Raw genomic sequence first — 22,632 nt, 5'->3', positions numbered from 1 at the left:
GATTGTCCCGGAGGTAAGGAAAAAAACCGGGTATGTTCACAACCTTAACTAATCACTTACCTTAACGGTTTGAATAATCCGACACTGCTCTCAAAAAATTGTGTTTCACATTGCGGTCTTTCACTGAACATCTAAATAGGTACTCTGCCAAATAGACTTCCACATGCTCCTTCTTCTTACCAAATTCTGGTACAGAATACTTCGCAATACGCCACCTGCTATTAATTATTTGTGTGCACTGAAAGTTTTTCACCATTTAATATTTGTTGAATTTTTTGGAAAATCTCCCTACTCTCCTTCGTACACACAATTTCTAATGAATGTTCACACGGAAATGTTTAAAATCCTCGTCGTTCAAACAGTCGGTGGCCTTCCAGCAATCTGAAGTTACGGTTGTTCCCGCCAAAATGTTTTTCTTAATAATCGTTAACAGAGATTCATTGCTTCTTTCATTAACGTGAACTAGGATAAACTTTGAGATGTTACCACGCTGAACACTCCCAAACATCCACTGTCCCTCCACTCTTCGACCTTTATTATACTTCCTTTTCCAAAACTTTGACTCAACAATTTCGACCACTTCGTCCACTCCCATCTATTTGCCCAGAATTTCTAAGCACCCATTCGATGCATACCTCTCTGCAATAGTTGTTCCAATCCACTACTAAGTTTCGGATAAATTTCAACTCGTTGCACAATAAAATCTCCCTATTCTTTCAAATTTTACACCAGTACACTACAAATAGTTCCATTTTTTCCACGGATAACTTGGTTTTCTGAAAGACGATCTGTTCACAGGAGACATCTACCAATGACATTTAACTTTATTAACGCGGTGTTCACATCGAAATATGAATTCTTCTTCCATTTCTTTATTTTTAAGTCTACCACATTTTCCGCCTAAGTCTTCAAATTCAATAATCCATATGTCTCCACAAATTTTAATATCTAGTATTAAGTTAAAAATATATCACATCAACTAGCATATAGTCCAATCATATATATCGATCAATTTTACAATGTGTATTTTTATTAAATACCTCCTCCAAATTGCATAAATAACCATTACTATTTGATTACTTCAGCACTTTCTCTGGCGAATCAAAGTTAGGAAACTTTCTTCATTAGGGCTGTCTTCATTACTGCATCTCAGCTGGATTCATGATGGGTTGGATCCCAGTCCGTGGTAGAGGGTCGATCATCATAGTTCTTCTTTCTTGTCTTCTTTAGCCTGCCTTTCCGTAAAACCGGATGTAAATAATTTACAAACCGTAAAAAAACACAGACCAGAACGCACACTGGTATAAATACTTACCGTATCTATTTCAACATAAGATGAAAATGGCCGCCTACCGTTAAATTCAAAAAGTGGTAACCACACTGTTCAGAGAACGTTTATAACAGTGTAACATGCCAATACGGTTGAAGAGAAATGAACTCGGTCTGCAAAAATTGGCCTTTATGTAAATTGTAATTCTGCTTATCAAAGACCTACAAAGGGTTAAGTACTTCCAAGGGTGTTATTGTGTGCAGAGACCTGCTAAACTGCACAAAAGAAGAAATCACTGAGGAGCTTCATCAACAAGGAGTTTTAACATGTCAAAGATTGAACACACAAGGCACTGTAAAAGTTGTACCCTCTTCGTCACTTGTTACATTCAACAACCCAAATGTCCACACAAGATAAAAGCTGGTTTCTATCGATTGGATGTTTATCCATTCATCCCAACTCCCCTACCAAGTGTTTTGGATGCCTGAAATTCAGACATATAGTAGCACAGTGCACAAGAAAACAAATTGTTTATGTGGTGAGATGTTGCTCCCTGATGACCCTTGCAGGGATCCACATGTGTATGTCAATTGTCATGGGCACCACTCAGCAACATACAAAACTGTCCAGTTTATAAACAAGAAATAGCAATCCAAGAAGTGAAGATCAGACAGAAGGTCAACTAATACAATGCTAACAAAATTCTGCTTAGTAGTTTGTCAAAGGTTCCTGTAGTTCATTTAAAACAGGAGACAATATCTGAACTGGTACCAGCATTCTCCCGTTAAAGCCCAACAGGGCATGGAACGGGGGGGGGTTGGCAATCGGAACATCACTAGGCGAGTGTCTTCCCCTACGGGGTTCGGATGGTAACTGAAAACTAGACCAGTTAAAGAAACGAGTCAAAAACACTAAAGAAGGTAACATATGGTATTAAAACAAAAATTTCTTTTCCACAAAGGATTGAGTCTTCAACCAGTTAAATGGTGAAGCAAAATGAACCAAAAACCCAGAGGAAGCCCGAGTCAAATACACCATAAAACAAAGTTCATATCGAGAAAATCCCCATTCAGGCATCTGAGAAGCCTGGAGTAAAGGGTTTGGAAGACCAACAATGTTGCCTTTGAAAGCATGGATGCCTTTAAATGAGAGGGTGAGTACTTCAGCTGCCCTACATACTTTAGTGGAGAGTGCATCAAATCTCAACTCTGATGCACAGTAGACCGCATTCATGCCAGTATTACCTAATGTTGGCAACAAGACATCCTGCAGAATCTACTGTAGAGGATCAGAATAATCCATCTCTGAGGCCTCAGCCAACCACCTTGGAATTTGACATCAAGTTCTTCAGGAAGATGGAAAAGAGAAGAAAGGGTGGCCTAAGGGAAAACTTAGGCAATATAATATCAGAATGAGAATTTTCAAAAATGTTTAATGAAAAGATGAATTTATAACATTTGTATGACATTGCAACTTTTTTTTATAGTTTTGGCTACATTTCATATTAGAAATATTTTGTTTTTTAAGAAAAACTTTTGAAGGCTTAAAAAAGGATGAGTTTTTAATATTTGTCTGACATTGCAGTTTTTTTGATAGTTTTGACAACATTTTGTAATTGGTTTGTGATTTATAAGTGGCAAGGGTCCTTAACACCATTATCATCTATTTTTTTTATTTTTTAGTATTTCAATATCTTTTGACAAATCTACTTCTAGATGATCTGTTTTGACAAGACTAGTCTTCTGACTATATCGTTGTGTTTTCATTAGGGAGGGAAAGAGATTTCTTTTGTGGTGGAAATGTGTTAATGACTACAGTGGTCGATGTCCTTAAACCACAAATAAAAAAATAAATATATTATAAGTTTTGTACATATTAGTAAGGCATGGTAAAAGTAGTAGTATGATAAATATTAAAATTATTCTTTAGTTGTAAGTAGTAACTAAGGCTTGTATTATTATATTATACATTTGAGAACAGAAGCAACAACTTTTTAGACAAAAGACTATTTTAAAAGTTTCTTTTTTGACTGAAAAACATTACGTTGTATTATTGGAAATAAAAATACAAGTAGAAATAAAATTTTTTATATACAAATGAATGTGAATATGTATATATATGTGAACGAGTATCTTTAATGTAAATGGATGTAGGTATATATATATATATTGATTTTTCTAGTCAAAAGACCCATATTTTTCTCTACCAATAAATTGTATTTTTTATAATAAAAAACCAACTTGAACAATCCAAGTACAGAATTACAAAGTAAATAATGTGATATTTACCTTATTTTTCTTTTCTTTATTCCAATAGCACTTTCTCAAGATCCTGGCATCATCAGTTGAATATAAATTATATAAAATAACATATCAAACATAATTTTTTTTTTTAAATAAAAATTAAAATTATTATCATATATACAAAACATAAAGCCAATTAAATAAAATAATTACATATATTTAAATATGACATCAATTAAGAATTAAAAATTACATTTAAAAATAAGATAAAATAATTAGAAAATTTTTACCATGTAACCTGGCCAGTCAATGTTACATTGGCTGGCCAAGTAAATGTAATGTTTAATTACGTATTTAATTTGGTCAAGACTAACATTGAAATCTTAAAAATAAACTTTATGAATCGAAATATGTTAAAATTAATAATTTGATAAAAACTATAAATAATAATAATAATAATAGTAATAACAATTATAATTACATTTATAATGAACATTATGGTAATAATAGGGGTTTGGATGATTGTGGGTTGCAAGAGGACATTGTGGCAGATGATACTCATAATGGTTTAGATTCCAAAAATTGGACATGTAGATTCAAAATTATTTAATAGTAATTGTCTTGATTTGGCTAATTTTACTAATGTTGACCTTGATGATAAGGCAAAGTTTATCATTGCTAATGCATTTAAATTTATTTTGAATGAAGGTGATAAGAATAGTGTTATTAAAAATACAGTAATTGACTCTGAAATGAATTAATAAAGTAAATCCTGATTGCAAAGAACAATTAACATAATATCATTAGCAGTAAAATTCATAAAATTAAAAGTAAAAATTTGATTTGCAAACAAATTTCCAAAAATATTAATAAAAAAGTAATTTACCAATTAAAAAAAAATTAAATAAGAGTAATTGCATTATCTTAAAACCGGATAAAACCAAGACTCCTGTCATTATGTATACAGAAAAATACAATCTGATTTAACAGTATGTATTAGAAAATAATTTCAAAGAAATAAATGACTCCCCTAATAAGTTTCTAAAAATAGAAGTTTAACAAAAGAAATACTGTAATATTTTTAATTATAAAAAATAACCTAAAATATCATTTTAGATTATACCCATTTGAACCAAGTACACCAAAATTAACAGGACTTCCAAAAATACATAAATCTGGAATACCTATTAAAAAAAATAAAGAATGTAACATTGGCTGGCCAAGTTACATGGTAAAAACCTTCTAATTATTTTATTTTATTTTAAAATTTAATTTTTAATTCTTAATTGACGTCATATTTAAATATATGCAATTATTTTATTGAATTGACTTCATATTTTGCATATATAATAGTAATTTTAATGTTTATTCTAAAAAAAAAAAAATTATGTTTGATATGTAATTTTATATAATGTATATACAACTGATGATGCAGGATCCTGCGAAAGTGATACTGGAAAAAGAAAAATAAGGTATCATTTTACTTTGTAACTCTGTGTTTGGGTTGTTCAAGATGGTTTTTGATTATCAAAAATACAATATATATATATATATATATATATATATATATATATTTATTATTGATAATTAAACAATTTAATTATTCCAGGCTTCAATAACAACATGATGAAACATGGGTAAAATTTTAATTGTTAAATACTAAACAATTCACTTTCATATTAATAGAACTCTTTTCCAAAGACCTTTCCGAGTCAATTATCAACTCCTCCTTATGAGCTGCTGTGTTAATGGCTTGATTAAAAAAAAAATAGAAATTACTTAAAACTGTATCAAATAATACACTTATTTGCGTTGCTTTCATTTGATTTAACCATTTTTGACTAAAATAACATTTTTTTTCTAATGAACATGAATTAAATATAATATATACTTAAAGGATTTTATAACCTTTTTTAAGATTGTCATCATTAATAATAATCAATGTACTGCACATTTCAGTGAAGAGGCAGTTGATAATTGCTAAATAATTACAATAAAAATTAAGAGTTGTTGACAGCAAATTTCAATTTGTAGTAAAAATGTCTCCAAACAGCACAAGTTGTGAAATAATTAAAGAAACCCTGCTGCAAAATGACAGAAAGCAATAATTGAAAGTAGCATAACCCTTTTGCTGAGTAATAATTTAACTAGTCACTTCCAAATTATTGGAGCCTTTTTCATTTCAAAAGCTATTCAGCACTAATTGTCAGTTCCTTTTCTATGTAGCATTCATAAGTGCTATACATAGAAAGTGATCAGTAATTAGCTCTGAAAAGCCTCTGAAGGAAAAATTGTCCATTAATTTGGAGTTAAAAATATTTACAATCACCTGTTTTTCACATTTAAAGATTCTGATGTATAAATTTCTGTAAAAGGAGGTTACCTTTATATGGATTTAAATTAGATATTGGGTACCAGGGTACTTTTCTGATTAGGTTTTAATTAACCATACATCTCAGCAATGGTTGCCTGATTCTGTATAAGACTACATATCATTTATATGTTATACATATCATTCTCATCTCATTTGGTTATGGGATTGCTTATTGTTTACAGGTTCAACAAATTATTATTAAAAAGTAAAATAGAAAAAGAAATTGTAAAAATAAAATTTGAAACAGTCATTTAATATAATTATCTTAAAATCTCATTGTCATCATGGTGGTCGACAAACTGTAACAAATTTTAAAAATCAAAGGTGGTTTGACTGTCTCCAAAATGAAGAGTTTTCCAGTTTTTAATAAGCAATAACAGTTTAAGTAATGCTTACAAATCAAAGATAGTGAATTTTGTCAAACATGTGTATTTGAATTACAGTAATCTTGGATAATTATTTAATTTAATAGACAACAAAATCTGACAAACAAAAATGGAAAAACAATTGTAAAGCAGAATTATATATTTAATTCTGCTTTACAAAATAATTATAAGGGACCAATTTTTTTATGCAACGTTTGCCCCAGTGAAAGTAAAAATGAAAAAAAAACGCTCACATCATCAGTTAGTTTTGTTTAATATTTTTTTAAACTAGAGTTGTCCGTAATTATCTGTAAATATATGCCAAGCATCAATAAAGATTTAAAATATTTAATAACCAAAGTTAAATCATGTTCAGGAGATAAATTAATTTATAATTAGTCACGACCAACAGTAATGGTCCAACCGAGATTGCTACAATTTCCAGCTGAGCGTTACACGACCTTTGTGATTTTATATTTATATGCATAGAACACCTTTGGATTAACATGATGAAGTCAAAATTGCGTAGAAGATATTGTGGTTAATGATTTAAGTCTTTAAATTAATTGCTTCATTACTTTAAAAGATATTAATTTAAGCAAATCTGTATGAGGTGAAGTGGTATGATTCAGCTTAAACGCAGGATTTACGATTTGCTATTTATCACTAATATTGTTTCATTTTCATTATAAAAATTCATGTTGAAAACCATATGAGACTATAATTTATTTTTTTGCATCTGGTTGTAACTGTACGCACTTTACAATGAGATCATTATTTTAAATAGGTAAATCTTATTTTTTCGTGTTTATGATCATCCGTGTGAATGCATGTAAACGTTCTGTTTGTTATACCTGATTCGGTTTTAAATTTCTGTGCTCAATTAAAAAATTTTTCTTCTCGAATGAGATTTATTAGTGTTAATCGTTGCAATTTTTGTTCGCAATCATTTAGAATGGTATTATTGGACTAGATTTAACGACGTCACTTCAAGAAACAAGTATGAGCGTGTAGGTTGTTATTTTGATCCTGTGGAAGCTTGGATTTGAAATTTTTTGTTTTCGTGTTAATTTTTTCAATTTTTGTGTTTTTATGTGTACTCTTCCTATAAGTATTTTTATCCTACTTTGCGATTGTGTTTATTATACGCGTTGTGTTTAACAATTTATTTAGGTTATGTTCGCATTTCATTGTTGTAATTTTAATATATCTTTAACAGTTACCTACGAAATGCCAACAAATTGACAAATTTTTGTCAGAAGTATGCATTCTTTTAATAATAAATTAATTTTACCATAATAAACCATTTATAGATAAAGGATATAATGAAATGATGTTATGAAGAATGTAGAGCATTTGTTCTACATTATCCGGATTTATTATTTATTTATTTAATAATTGTTGACCAACATAAATATTACTTAAAGCCAAGTATCAAGGGAATGGCACATACTCATAGAATTCCAGTTTTTGGTGTTCATCCTCCTTGTGCTCTTAGGTCGAGACTGGATGAAAGAAGAGTTCGATTAAGAGCTCTTAAAATGGAAAGAAACAGGAGGCCTGAGAAGCCAGATGATTTTGTTTGCTATGATGACTCTGAAGAAGAAGAAGAAGAATTTCTTACTTGTCAGAAGCAAATTTTGAATACATCGTATAACTTTGTTGATTATATTAGAAGTCGAGAGAGTGGTACTAGAGAATCTAGAATGTTTAAGCAAGATTTTGGTACAAGACACATATTAACCCATGATATGTTCAAGGAACGACCAATTTCATTGCCTAATATGAATAAAGTGTTTTGTTCTCAGTGGCTTAGTGATAGACAGGTTGTATTTGGGACAAAGTGCAATAAAGTAAGTTTTCATTTTTCCTTTATGTTAAAATAGATGTATTTCATTCACACATTAAATCCATGTTTCTGTAAAAATATTTTCTATAAATGTTATTAAAAAGAAAAAAAATCCCAAAGAGAGTAACTTGCTTTAAGATTAACACTTAAATTTGAACTATTCACACTATTAGTAAATTATATGTATATATGTATACATCATGTATATGTATCATATATGATGTATTTTTACAGACTGAATTAAGTTCAATTGTATTAACCTTTATTTATTGTAATGAGAAATGCTCAAGAACCATTTACTAAAGAACAAATAAAATAAAATTTTGATTGTTAAGTGATCGTCATCAGTAGGTACAATGAGAGTGATAAAAGTTTTCTTTTATCTTTGGTTAGTTGACTGGTTTGTTACTATTCTCCATCCTCTTCTATTCTTCTTAAATCTTTTAACCTTAACTCAAATCTTACATCGTCAAATTTCTATTTTGTTGATTTGGATTTTTGCATTGCCCTATATAGTTTTTACCTTTTATCAAATTAAACCTGAAAAATTTTTAATATGTATGTGTGGCGCATCAACCCAGAATTTCATTTCTGCACAAGATTCTAACAAATCTCTCCTCTTTCATATTTGGACCTGCACTTACTAACCCACCTATTTTTCAGCATCCTCCTGTAAAATAACACTGTATTTTACAGCACTGTACTATTTTTTTTCTGTTGGCCTTATTTCATCAGTGTAAAGCACATATAAATTGAAGTCATAGATCAGTATTTCATACTAATTGGTTTGTTTTATGAAAAACTTGTCTTGCTTTTGACATCTGCCTTACTTTGTGTATCCTTTGTAATTTTTCCTAACAGAGAATCAAAATTTTGCAACTTTATATATATATATATATATATATATATATATATATATATATATACACACAGTATATATATATACTGTGTTTCTCCATCTTAATACTTAATTTCTTATTATCCTCCTCCTTTACTCATTTTATTACCGTTAAATCAATCCATTTCAGCTCGCACAAAGATAAGTTTTTGATAAAATAATATTTTTATCAGTCTTTTTACATTTATTAAATTAAAAAGGGTTTTATTTTTAGATTGTTTGATATTTTGTGCAGGTGAATTGTCCATTTTTTTTTAACTTATGATTTCCTTCTTTTTAAAAATATCAATTCAAACAAAAAACCACATTAATATGTATAAAACATTTTGTGTATTATGTCCAGACCATATTTTGGCCTATAATGAAGGAGAATAATGAAAATAATGGCTCGCAAAATAATGAATTTAAACTCTTTAACGTATAAATCTTAATTCTTAACTTTGAAAAAATATTTTTGGGGAAAAATTGTCTCGCCTCTTTTTTTTCATAGAAGCTTCATATGGGCATACTTCTTCATAAGTCCAAAAGCTGGAAGTCATATCTTTACTTATTTAGAAACTTCTAAGTAACATATTTGGCATAAAATTGGCTAATTCAAACTGAAGTAACTCAGAAGTATTATATCATAAACATTTTCACAAACTTAACTCTATGACTATGTAATATAAGAGGAGCTTTAGTTCAAAATTTGATGAAATTGCTCTTATATTATTTGCCAAGATTTAATTATTAAATTATATCAGTTAGTTAAACCACAGTTGCAGTAGTCATCTGTTTTTTAACTTGAATTGAATTCTATTGAAAATTAAAATCATAATGATTATTTTTAATCTTTTGTAAAATTTTCTCTAAGATATTTTGGTTGAACCTTTGAGATAAATTATGTTTTATCATCCATTAATTATTTGATTTATTACCTTTCCTTTATGCGAGGTTTGAATGTGAAAATCATGTTCAAACTATTTAGACATACTGGTTTGTATCTAAGAATTTAAAAAACAAATTAATGTTTTGGTTCATTCCTGTCAAGCCTATTTTTATTTTTGTTATTATTTGTTGGGAATTATGTAACACTAAGTGTACTGTGGACCATAGTTTTAAAAATTACTAATATAAAAATTATATGTTATTATTATTATTATTATGTTTTTTATTTAATTTTATAAAAGCATATTAAGAGAATTTTTTGCTTTAAAAAAAATTGATGAAAACAGTTTTTGAAAATATTACATGTAACTTTACAAAACTTGACTTTTTACAATTTTTATGATTTTAAAATATTAGGATAACATTTTATTTGGTTTGTTTTATTATAATGTATTTTATTTTTTAAATAAAATATATTATAAAGAAACCTTGACACCGTTTAATAATAAGAATTTTAGTGATAACAGTGTTTTAGCATTTTCATCAAATTTTGAACTTAGCAGCTCTTATATTAATTGTAAACATCTCATTGTTAAAATTATAATGACTTATTACTTACGTATAGTTAGATTTGTGAAACGTCAAAGTATTTCTATGATACATTACTTCTTAGTTATTTCTGTTTGAATTAGCCAGTTGTGATATTTAAAAAAGTAAGGGATAACTCCCACCTTGAGACTTTTGAGAAAGTAGTCATATAAAGCCTTTACAGAAAAAATAGAATGAGGTAAGCATTTTTCCCTAAAATGTTTAGTTCCAAAGTTGAAATTTTGTGCTTTTATAACACTGATTTTCAGATTATTATTTTGTGAGCTGTTTTCTTTTAGTATATAGATCAAAACATGGTCTGGACATAAAGATGTCCTTTTTTATGTAGAGTAATCTCAAAATCAATTTTGTTTTCCTCAGTCACATTTTATCTGGTAATTTTTCTCCTTATTCAGACTTTTTTATTCCTGGTCTCTATTAGTTCTTTCATTCTCTGGCACAAATAATTTCCATTCATACCTAATTAAAACCACTTTGTCTTTATATTTTTTAACTTTATCTGTTTTCAACTAAATTTCTTAAAGTGAAAATAAATTTCATTTTAATAAAATAACTTTCTACTGAAAAAATGTGCATTGTTAATTTGGAACAGGCCAGCCAGTTAAAATGTAAGTTGTTGTTAGCTACCACAGTCTTACATAACATAAAACTCCCCACTTCTGGCTACTATACCTACTTCCATTTCTCTTAGGTAGGTTTTTGGATAAGATAAAAATTTATTTTAACACATTATCAAAACAATACATGCGTGTGCACACACACACCTTGTTGGTAGGTGTGCATATAATTATTATCAGTGTATTTTGTCTTTACTATTTAAAGATTTAATAATCCACGTAATAAACCATGATGTTTGAATTAATAATCCTAACAAAAAAGGTTAATTAAAATACATTGAGTTCTAGATGCATATAAATTTAAAAGATATATTTAAAAAAAAAATGATTGCCTGCAAAATAAAAGAGTAAAAATGTAAAATTATACACCATTTTTATATTAAACTGAAAAAAAAACAAAACAATAAATATGGCTAAAATAATTAAATAATTTTAGCAATATTAAATTATTAGATTTATGTTTTTATAAATTTGGTTGAAAGAGAAATTAAGTAATCATTAATGATTTCTTAGCACATTTAATTAAAAATATTTTGAATATAATCTTCTCGCTTACTTTTATTTTTATACTTTGTTGTTTAGGCACTGTTAGAATGTTGATGTAGTCAGATGTCAAGTTTGTTTCATTTGCATCATCATTCCAAAGAATATAATCTTTAGAACAATCTGTAAAATTAGATACATCATCAGAATCATCTCATTATTAGATAAACTGCATTTCAGAAATAATTCTGGAGGCAACTCTCATTTTGCCAAAAATCCGTTATATAGTGTTTCTACTGATGTTCTTTTAATTTTGCTGCTAGTACTATACTATGTCTCTAGGAATTATGACCAGCTTATAATTTGCATTTTTCATTAACAAATTAACATAGATAGGTGATGTTAAAAGTCATCCATCACAAGCATACTTTTCATGGATGAAATCTACTAGGTCTTTGGTCTTAAATTCACCACAATCAATTGTTGATTGTTGTGGTATATTTCATATATTTTTTCAAGTCTGAAATGAGTCACCACAGTGATATTTTGAAACTTTTGTACTATTTAGTAGTAGAAAGGCAGTAATTTATTACCATCAGCAGTGGCACAACATAGTACTAGAAGTATTGTAGAACTCTAACTTTTCATAAATGGTTGTTTTAATTGTAATTTGTTTTTTACTCTTTGTAATTTCACATAATTGTGAGTCTTTTATAATATAACATAATTGTAAACAGCACTTTATACCTGATTTGGCTAAGGAAAAATTTTTCTGCCTACATAGAAAAATTACTTAATGTTGAGCTGACTTTTTTTTATAATCTGAAAGTAAATTTTGACTTACCATGCCACGGCATGCATTCATGATTCATACATCTTTTCTTGACATCCACAGCTTACCGTGAATAAGGTACCACTATTCCTTGTAATCTCCTTCGGCTTTAGCATTTACCCTTCTCTTTTACCTTTGAAGTAATTTAAAACGGCAGCATATGTGTCTTGATTTTCTGAGCATGTCTTCCTTTCTGTGGTTAAAAAAATTTTTTAGTGTATAATTAAGTTTTCACTAGGTCATGGATGAACATTGACCTCTTGAAAAAGCTGCACCCATTCAGCAGTCTAGAGAACTTTTGATGGATGCTTAAAAATTGCCATCAAATTTAATACTCACCCACATTTCTGAAGTGAAGTGAGAAGTTGCTAATAAAATTGCATCTTAAATTTTAAGTAGTACAGTCATGGCTGGATTTAGGAATGAGCCAAATGGACCCAAGCCCAGGGTGGCAAATTTTATTAAAAATGTGAATTAAAAAAAAATTATACACATATTTACTACTGTCAAAATAATATATGGAAAGCATGTCCTTTTTAAAGTAGTCTGAAGCACAAAATTATGACAGATAAGTTGTAGTACAACATTGTCATTTCCCAGCAAGCATGTTAAGTTAGTAAGAGTACGATGATTGGCTATACATATGTTTGTTGGAGGGGGTGACAGCAAACAATGAACTGTGGCAGCGTGCCATATAAAGATGGTGATGCTGTGTTGTGTGCTTGTGGTGTGCAGGCCACCTCCTCGAGCCTTATTGCTTACATTTGATAAGCCGAGTGTCTTGACCAACCAGAATGCTTACTGCCGGCTGTCACTAACGCTCAAGTCTGTTGACTGTTGAAGTGGACTATCAGGTATCTAGTGTCTTGTTGTTGTTGCGTCATGATTTTCCCACTATTATGCTATTTCAGTGAAAGTTTTTGCTGTGTGTAAAAATTTTAGAATATTTAAAAACTGTAGCTTCAGTTCAGATCGTACTCCTAGTATATTTTAGTGCATTTATTTTGTAAGTACTCAGTTCATTTAATGTAGTATATTTTTGGTTTAAAGTTAAGGTTGGTTATGATATTTTAATGAAAAAAATGGATGGAAACAGAAGGGTTAACGGTACAAAATACCGAAAAGTAACAAGTGAGAGGAAAAATAAACTGAATGAAATAACAAGTAAAACTAAAATTACATTATTTTTTTAAAAAGTAATCTTAGTACAGGGAAACTTTTTTTCAGTCTGATTCAATACCTTCACAAAGTTGAAATATCAATGAAAAGTTGTAAGAGTTGAAATTACTTTTGTTGATCCTGTTATGCCTACTGATGAATAAGAGGGCCAAGTTAATGATCAACCTAGTCCTATATCATTGTCAACCGAGCAAGTTGAGATCCAAATAAAGTTGCATCCAATGCTGAAGAAAACAAAAACTTGCTTTTAAAACCTGATATTCCTGCTATTAATATTATTGGTAACTTAACTTGAAGCCAAATAATGAAGCAGTATTGTGGAAAATTAAGACACTATGAGACTAATTTGTTAAAAATAATTTTTACCAAAATAAAGATGTGACTTTTAACAATCCAAAAGTGTACCCTGATAAAAACAGAATGCTGTCTTCTTTTTTGATCATAAAATTATTCAGTATAAAAAGACGATTGGCCAGGGAAGAGGCACGCAAAAGCCTCAACAGAAATTTTCAGGCAATTGCAAAGGCTTTCAAAAGTATGACTAACAGCCAAGATGAAAATGAAAAAAAACAAAGAACAAAGCCAAAGGGCTTTTAAGAAAACTTGTTTGCATTGAAGCTTTGTTTTCAGCAGCCTTATGAAGTGACATTCTTAATAAATTTAGCTCTATTAGTGAAAAGATTCAATCACACCATATGAATGTAGCCACAGTTATGATGTTGTACAAATCTTTGTATTTGTGGATGAACTGAAAGGTCTGTTAAAATTCTGTAAGATGGCTGGTGAAAAAACTAAACTGTCTAAACTGTTCTTGAAACTGAATTTAATGATAAATATGTAGAAGATAAGCTTAAAAGATCAAGAAAAAGGAAGAAGTTATTTGATGAATCTGATTCATCTGAGCCTGGAGTGGAGGCGGAGGAAGAAGAAAACACAGACCATAGTTTTCAAGAAAGCTTTAATATGTTCCTTAATCACTGGGTACATTGAGTTTCTTAGCAGATTCTCCTTAACAAATGCAGGTCTGAATGCTAAGGAAATGACAACAGCAGTGTCTTTTCTAAAGAAAGTTTAGCAACTGAAATTGAAGAATCTTCATTTACTGAGTGTCTTTTAAAAGGATTTTTAAAATGTCTTTTAACTCAATACAATATCAGTGCTGAAGAAATATCACTATCGCAAATTAACTGATTGCTAATATTGAAAAAGTCTTCAGGACTTATAAAATAAATATTAGCTTTAAAATGTATTTATGCACATCAACAAACTGTGTAACTGAAAGATCATTTTCGACACTGTCAAGAATCAAAAGTTATTTGAGATCTGCTCATATGCAGAAAAGATTACAAATAGCTGTTTTAGTAATGAAAAATACTTGATTTTCCTGATGTTTTTAATGATTTTGCTCATATAGTAAGAAGTAAGCAGTTTTGATGTACTACACTAGTTTGTTTTAGAAATTTCACATATGTAAATTAGCTAATGTGATTTCCTATCCTAAGGATAAGCTTTTTAGGCATAAAATATGTAAATCCGGCTCAGAGTGCAGTAACTGTTTTTTGTTAAATGTCTGCATAGAAAAGTAATTAATAATCAATGGTGTAAAATTAAAATGACCATTTATGTCCCTTAGCTTTTTCCAAAAAATAATTATACTTCCAACAATATACTGGGTGCCCTTAAAAGGTGAGGCCAAACTCTAGGAAGTGATTCTACTTAACATACTGAAGAAAAAATGTCCAGTGAACATAGGTCTGAAAACGCATAATTTACTGTCTGTCCGCTATTTTCTATTTTTTAAGAAAAAAATTATTTTTCAAGAATTGTTGGAGATAACACAATAAAATTTTGTACTTTATCTTAAATTAAAATTTTTTAATAGGAAAAAAAAAATTTTTGTTGACACATTTTAAAATGGGGCGGTCATTTCAATTTTTCAATCTTAAATATCTTAGGAACTATTAGATTTATCAGTTGTGTTGTATTATATAAATTATGAAGCATTTTTGAATAAGGTGAATGACACCTTAGTTGAAAAAATCCAACAACGAACAGAGTTATTGCAAAAAGTAAGCCTCAGATGAAATGGCAGCCATCTTGTTTTTTATATTATTGTGACTCACTTGATAAATAGAATTTTCTGATTAAAATTCCAAAAAATTCAACATTATGGATATTTGATAATTGTTGTAAGACCTAGCATGTTAGTTGTCAGTTAAAATGAACAAAATTATACAAATAAGAACTTGCTGATATGCATTTTACATACGATCTTGGCAATGACAATGCAAGGGAGGCAAAATGGCTTTACCAAGTAAAGTATCCTAACCTCCGTCAGCCAGGTAGAAAATTACTTTCACGTCCTCATGCATGTTTTAAGTGAAACTGGGAGCTTTAAAGCAGTCATGTTCGTTGGTAATGGTAGACCTAAAACAGTTCCAACACCACAGGTAGAAGAAAGGGATTTGAATAAGTTTGCACAGGATCCAGAATTATCGTGCAGAAGAATTGCTGTCCAAGAAAACATATCTCATAATACAATATGGAATATTTTACACTCGCAGTTACTGTACCTGTACAATCTGCAATGGGTATGAGCTCTTTACCAGGAGATAACCAATCAAGGATTGCACTCAGTTGGTGGTTAATTAACAATTGTCCCCATAACCTGGAGTGGATATATAACATTCTTTTTACAGATGAGGCATCTTTCACTAAGGATGGTATAAACAACTTCCACAGCCGGATATGTTTGGTGTGAGGAAAATTCTCATGCGGAATTTCAAGCAGGAAGTCAACACAGGTTTTCTCTGAATGTTTGAGGAGCAATCCACATGGATAAGCTAATTGGGCCTTTCTTTTTGCCACATAGATTGATAAGCGATGAAATGACCTACCTGAACTTCTAGAGGACGTTCCTTTGCAGAGAATAATGAGTTCATGCATGATTGTGTGCATGCCCACTTTGCAGTTGGCATCGGAGAAAAATTAACTGATCACTTTCAAGGAAGGTGAATTGGTCAGGGTGGTCCCATTTGTTAACTTGTACGCTTCCCAGATCTGAACCATTAGATTATTATCTACGGGGACATGTAAAGTCTCTTGTTCATTTAATATCAATTGTTGATGTTGTTTAGCTGGAGCATAGAATTGCCCTCTCTTTTCAAATAATCAGGCAGCAGCCAGGAATTTTTGATCATGTATGCCAATCACTAAACGTGTGGATTGTTGTGTTAGAATGAATGAAGGTCACATAAGTGAGTAAAAATAATATAAAAAACAAGATGGCTACCATATCGGTTGAGGTCTACCTTTTTCAATAACTATGTTGTTTGTTGTTGGATTTTTATGACTAAGGTGTTGTTCACAAAACAATTCTTTGTAATTTTTATAATACAACACAATTTGATAAATCTAATAATTCCTAAGATAATTAAGATTGAAAAATTGAAATGACTGCCATTTTGAAATTTTTCAACAAAAAGTATGATTATTTTTTTTTCTGATAAAAAATCTCCAACTGCTCTAGAAAAGTAATTTTTTTCTTAAAAAACAGAAAATAGTGGACAAATAGAAAAATATATGTTTTCAGACTTATGTTCAGTGGAAATTTTTTCTTTGGTATGTTAAGTAGAATCACTTCCTAGAGTTTGGTGTCACCTTTTAGGACACCCTATATATATGCATCATATTTAAGTAGAGATGCAAACCTATTTTTTTATCAAATTCAATTTTTCATATGTCAAATAATGTTAATCGCAATTTACTTTCAGTCCTATCAGATTATTCAATGAAATGTTATTCTCTTTGTATGCATTTGTATAAAACTTTTATATAAAAGAATTAGTCATTAGAGAATATTTACATAATAAGATCTACAATAAATACATATCAAGTAATAAAAAGATTTATTGTGATATTCTGTGATTAATCTGTTATGACCAAAAATGCTAACTGGTCACTGCAAATTTTCAGCATTCTGTATAAACCTTTATAAACACACAATACAAACCAAAATATTGCAGTTGAAGATCGGTGGCAGCTTGTTGATGTAAGTATCTAGATCATAATAATTCATGGGCTGATCTTATAAAATGTTGAGTGATGGTATTATAAAAAAGGTAGATCTTCTTCATATAGTCTTTTTTAAGTGGGTCCTGCTCTATATTTAAACACATCTATGCTGAAAAGGTTGAAATTCTGAAATTAGGTACTAGTTGTTCCTGAAATAGCAAAGTGTGAGCTTATTTCTTATTGCCTTTTTCACCAAGTTGTATGTTCTGTTGCGCTTGTAATGCTAATCAGATTTCATAATGCAGATGTTCAGCACTGCAATTGCCACTTTCTGTTTACTGCAAGGATTAGCACTGTAATGGAATCATTACTCTTAGATGTAGTAACTCCTCTTATACGTCTGGTAATTTAAATGATCGTAGTCGTTAGACTGGAATAGACAGTGTAAAACAAAAACTAATTAATGTAGCTGCTCGTGTTGTTGAGAAATGATGAGTATTCAAATGATAACATAGAATTGAAACTAGGTTTGATCATATGGACATAGATTTTGATGAAATTGTAGTTAATTTCTGTTACACAAGCCAAAAAAATTGTAAAACAAGTTTTAAGGTTAGAACTATTGAATATTTATAAAAGTTGTTTTCTTTATGGATTCATTTATAAATCCTGCTCACTGGATTGATTTAGTTTATCTTTACAGTTTCTGAGGACAGATCCCATTTTCTTAACTATAGTAATGAAGAAGTTAAATTTTTTTGATGTTTCATTTTCCCTTTTTTATTGTATAATAGCAAAATATTTTGCCAACACTTTATCAAGGTTTTAATGTAGTAAGTTTTCTTCTGAAATAGTTTATTTTTTATGTCTGTTATAGATTTTTTTTAGATTCTTTTTTTGTATGCTATCAATGGTTTTTCTAATAAAACCATTTTACTCTTGATTGTATTTAATAAAATAAATTTCTTTGTGATAAGATTCCAGACCAAGTGCTGTGACCAGACCAGACAAGATTGGGTGATTTGCCCTGAAAACCTTCACATTGAAAACTGGCATCTTATGTTGCATAGGATGAAAAATCACTGGTGATGGTTCTTATCATTGTGCATATCTTTACTGTAAATATCAATTCATTTTATTATCTTTATGAATTTATTTAAAATAAAAAAAATGAACATCGGATTATTTTCAATTTAATATGTAAATTTTATGTTTTTTAATCTATCACCTAATTTCTTTCAATCTTTGTGTGCTAATTATTTTTTGAAAATTTTTATTATTAGCAACATTTTCAAAGAGGTAGGAACTGTCTAGGATAACAAATAAATCATCTATGTATCTTGTTAAAAGTTTTAGTTCTTGAATATTTGTTTGCTTTATTTTTGTTTCCTTTGTATGTACTTATATTAATTTATGTATATTTGCAGGCTGTGGTTGAGCTGAAGCCCTGCAGCCGTAAAAGTTTGTACTATATATTTAGTAATATTCAATAGTTATCCTCTGATTAAAATGTGTTTGTTGCTTTGGGTATACATGTACATGTGTGTTAGTATAAACTCTCATTTCCAATGGTGAGCTACAACTGTATAATAGGGCCAACACCATCCTCAGGTTGTACACTGATGAAGATTGTTTTAATAATCAAAATGAGCAGATAGAGTTAGTTAATGAAAAGTAATGGATTTTTGAGCTGTTTTAATTTTACAATTAACAGTTTTAAATAAACATAATGCATACTAAGTAAAAAACTAGTCTGTGCTGTCTTATATTGTTTTATTAAGAACTCATTTAACAATAAGAAATGCATCATTTACATTTCTAGAAAACCTATAGTTTGGTTTTTATATTTGCAATTATGAGTTCTATAACCTAAATCTGTATGGTAAAATATTTACCAAAATGTTATTAGAATATAACTTTTTATGTTTATAAAATTTCTGAATATTTTTGTAGCATTTTGGAAGTTGATTTCTCAAATCTCTAGTTATATCAAATGCATTTTAATTAACAACATTTTTAATAAAAAGGTCAATTAGATATTAAAAAAATGGTTGTCTGTAAAATTAATAATTTATCATGAAAACTGGAATAGTTTTTAAAAATGTTCTTGTAGGTTTTGACTACTGTCAATGTGACAGAAATAATTTCATATATTCTGTGAATGTGTAACCTGCAGTGTTCCTAGAAACATCTAGAGTCTGAATGCGATTATTGTGTTCATGTTCACTGGTACAACAAATGTTTAGATTTTAAAAACAATAATAGATTAATATTTCATTAATAGGATATACATTTATTAAGATTACTGATAGTAATAGATTTATTATGTTGCTGATAGCTAATCAGTTCGGTTGCTTTCAAATTCAGGAATTTTGAATTTCAGAAATGAAATTTCTTGGTAGAACAGCATGATAAATGTAGTACCACATTAAAATTATAAAAAAATGTAATTACCCTCTATTAATTTTGAAGGCAAGTTATAATTTTGAAAATTGTGTGTAAAGAAAGGCTGTGATTAATGCTTATAGAAGTAATTTTGAGACTAGAAAATGCTCAAAAACCACAAAAATATTCAATTTTTATGTATAAATAACATGAATTTAAAATTTTGATCTTAAGAGTTAAATAAATATTTTGATTTTAAAAAGTTAATATCTGTTTTGAGAGTTGAATTTAAAAATTTTTAAACTGAAATGTATTTTTAGTATTAACTAGTCACATATTTTTACTTAAAGGATGATTTATTTGAATTTGTTTCCAATTCATTTCTTATGAATCTTTTCAGTTTTTTAATTGTAAAATTTATGAAATAACTGCTGTTGCAATGACTCATGGTATTATGCAATGATTTTCCATGGTTATCTCTTCATTTAACGTATTTAATAATTTACTGAACACCAGTTTAAGCAAATAAATTTATTCAAATTTTTATCATTTACTGTGTTATTTAGTTTTTAAAAATGTGGTCAGAAAATATAAAAATTAAATTGTACTTGAAATAAAAAGAAAATGTTAATACATGTAGTTAAAAATCCATTAGGTTTGACCAACCCACCTTGGCAAGTCTATTGACTGTTAAAATTACTGTTTTGTAATCAAGTATCTCCAACAATATTTCTATGCAGTTTTGATTTCTAGACAGCTTATGCATTACCTAAAGTACAAAGTGGTATTATGTGTTTGGCCACAAAGAAGAAGAATGGGAGAATGTTAAAAACAAAATTCTTAAATCAGCAGAAGCGAACTTAGGTGGAAAAAAGAGAACTGGTAGAAAACCTCGGGTTTCAGACGATGTATTGCAGTTGATGGATGAACGTAGGAAATATAAGAATGCTAGTGATGAAGAAAGTAAAAGGAACTATCGTCAATTTAGAAATACTATAAACAGGAAGTGCAAACTAGTGAAATAAGAGTGGATTAAAGAAAAGTGTTCAGAAGTGGAAAGAGAAATGAACATTGGTAAAATAGATGGAGCATACAGGAAAGTTAAGGAAAATTTTGGGGTACGTAAATTAAAATCCAATAATGTGTTAAACAAAGATGGTACACTGATTTATAATACGAAAGGTAAAGTCGATAGGTGGGTGGAACATATTAGAAAAATGAATTAGAAAATGGTGTTATAGAGGAAGAAGAGGAAGTCGAAGAGGATGAAATGGGAGAAACAATACTGAGATCTGAATCTAAGAGAGCATAAAAAGATTTGAATGGCAGAAAGGCTCCTGGAATAGATGGAATACCTGTAGAATTACTCCGCAGTGCAGGTGAGGAAGTGATTGATAGATTATACAAACTGGTGTGTAATATTTATGAAAAATGGGAAGTTCTGTCAGACTTCAAACAAAGTATTATAGCCATGATACCAAAAAAAGCAGGAGCAGATAAATGTGAAAAATACAGAACAGTTAACTAGTCATGCATCAAAAATCTTAACTAGAATTTTATACAGAAGAATGGAGAGGAGAGTGGAAGAAGTGTTACAAGAAGACCCATTTGGTTTCAGGAAAAGTATAGAAACAAGGAAAACAATTTTAGGCCTCAGATTAATAGTAGAAGGAAGATTAAAAAAAGCAACATACTTGGCATTTATAAACCTAGAAAAGGTAGATAACATAGACTGGAATAAAATGTTCAGCATTTAAAAAAATTAGGATTCAAATACAGAGATAGAAGAACAATTGCTTACATTTACAGGAACCAAACAGTAACAGTGATAATTGAAGAACATAAGAAAGAAGCCGTAATAAGAAAGGGAGTCCAACAAGGATGTTCCCCATCCCTGTTACTTTTTAATCTTTACATAGAACTAGCAGTTAATAATGTTAAAGAACAATTTAGATTTGGAGTAATAATACAAGGTGAAAAGATAAAGATGCTACGATTTGCTGATGATATAGTAATTCTAGCTGTGAGTAAAAGGGATTTAGAAGAAACAATGAATGGCATGGATGAAGTCCTACGCAAGAACTACCACATGAAAATAAACAAGAACAAAACAAAAGTAATGTAATGTAGTAGAAATAACAAAGATGGACCACTGAATGTGAAAATAAGAGGAGAAAAGATTATGGAGGTAGAAGAATTTTGTAATTTGGGAAGTAGAATTACTAAAGATGAACAAAGCAGGAGCGACATAAAATGCCAAATAGCACAGGCGAAATGAGCCTTCAGTCAAAAATATAATTTGTTTACATCAAAAAGTAATTTAAATGCCAGGAAAAGATTTTTGAAAGTATATGTTTGGAGTGTCGCTTTTATATGGAAGTGAAACTTGGACGATCGGAGTATCTGAGAAGAAAAGATTAGAAGCTTTTGAAATGCGGTGCTGTAGGAGAATGTTAAAAATCAGATGGGTGGATAAAGTGACAAATGAAGAGGTGTTGTGGCAAATAGATGAAGTAAGAAGCATTTGGAAGAATATAGCTAAAAGAAGAGACAGACTTATAGGTCACATATTAAGGCATCCTGGAGTAGTCGCTTTAATATTGGAGGGACAGGTAGAAGGAAAAAATTGTGTAGGCAGGTAACGTTT

The 22,632-nt window shown here is 29.5% G+C and overlaps 1 protein-coding gene across 8 annotated transcripts in view; it reads left to right on the top strand.

The window, feature by feature from the left end:
* Positions 1 to 7,062: 7,062 nt before the first annotated feature.
* DCAF12 (DDB1 and CUL4 associated factor 12-like protein) overlaps positions 7,063 to 22,632 on the top strand; it is a 75,644-nt gene continuing 60,074 nt past the window's right edge. For 4 of the 8 annotated variants that reach the window (XM_075353707.1, XM_075353708.1, XM_075353709.1 and 1 more), the window contains exon 1: positions 7,065 to 8,105. In XM_075353707.1, coding sequence (XP_075209822.1) covers positions 7,695 to 8,105 — 411 coding nt within the window. In that variant the 5' untranslated portion in view covers positions 7,065 to 7,694. Of the gene's footprint in view, positions 8,106 to 22,632 lie in introns of all 8 variants that reach the window. The other 4 variants (XR_012754696.1, XM_075353710.1, XM_075353712.1 and 1 more) reach the window with 2 other exon arrangements.

This window comes from Lycorma delicatula, chromosome 1, assembly GCF_047948215.1.
Source record: "Lycorma delicatula isolate Av1 chromosome 1, ASM4794821v1, whole genome shotgun sequence".
Lineage (NCBI taxonomy): Eukaryota > Metazoa > Arthropoda > Insecta > Hemiptera > Fulgoridae > Lycorma > Lycorma delicatula.
Note: the sequence above shows the minus strand (reverse complement) of the source record. Positions and strands in the feature narration are given on the sequence as shown.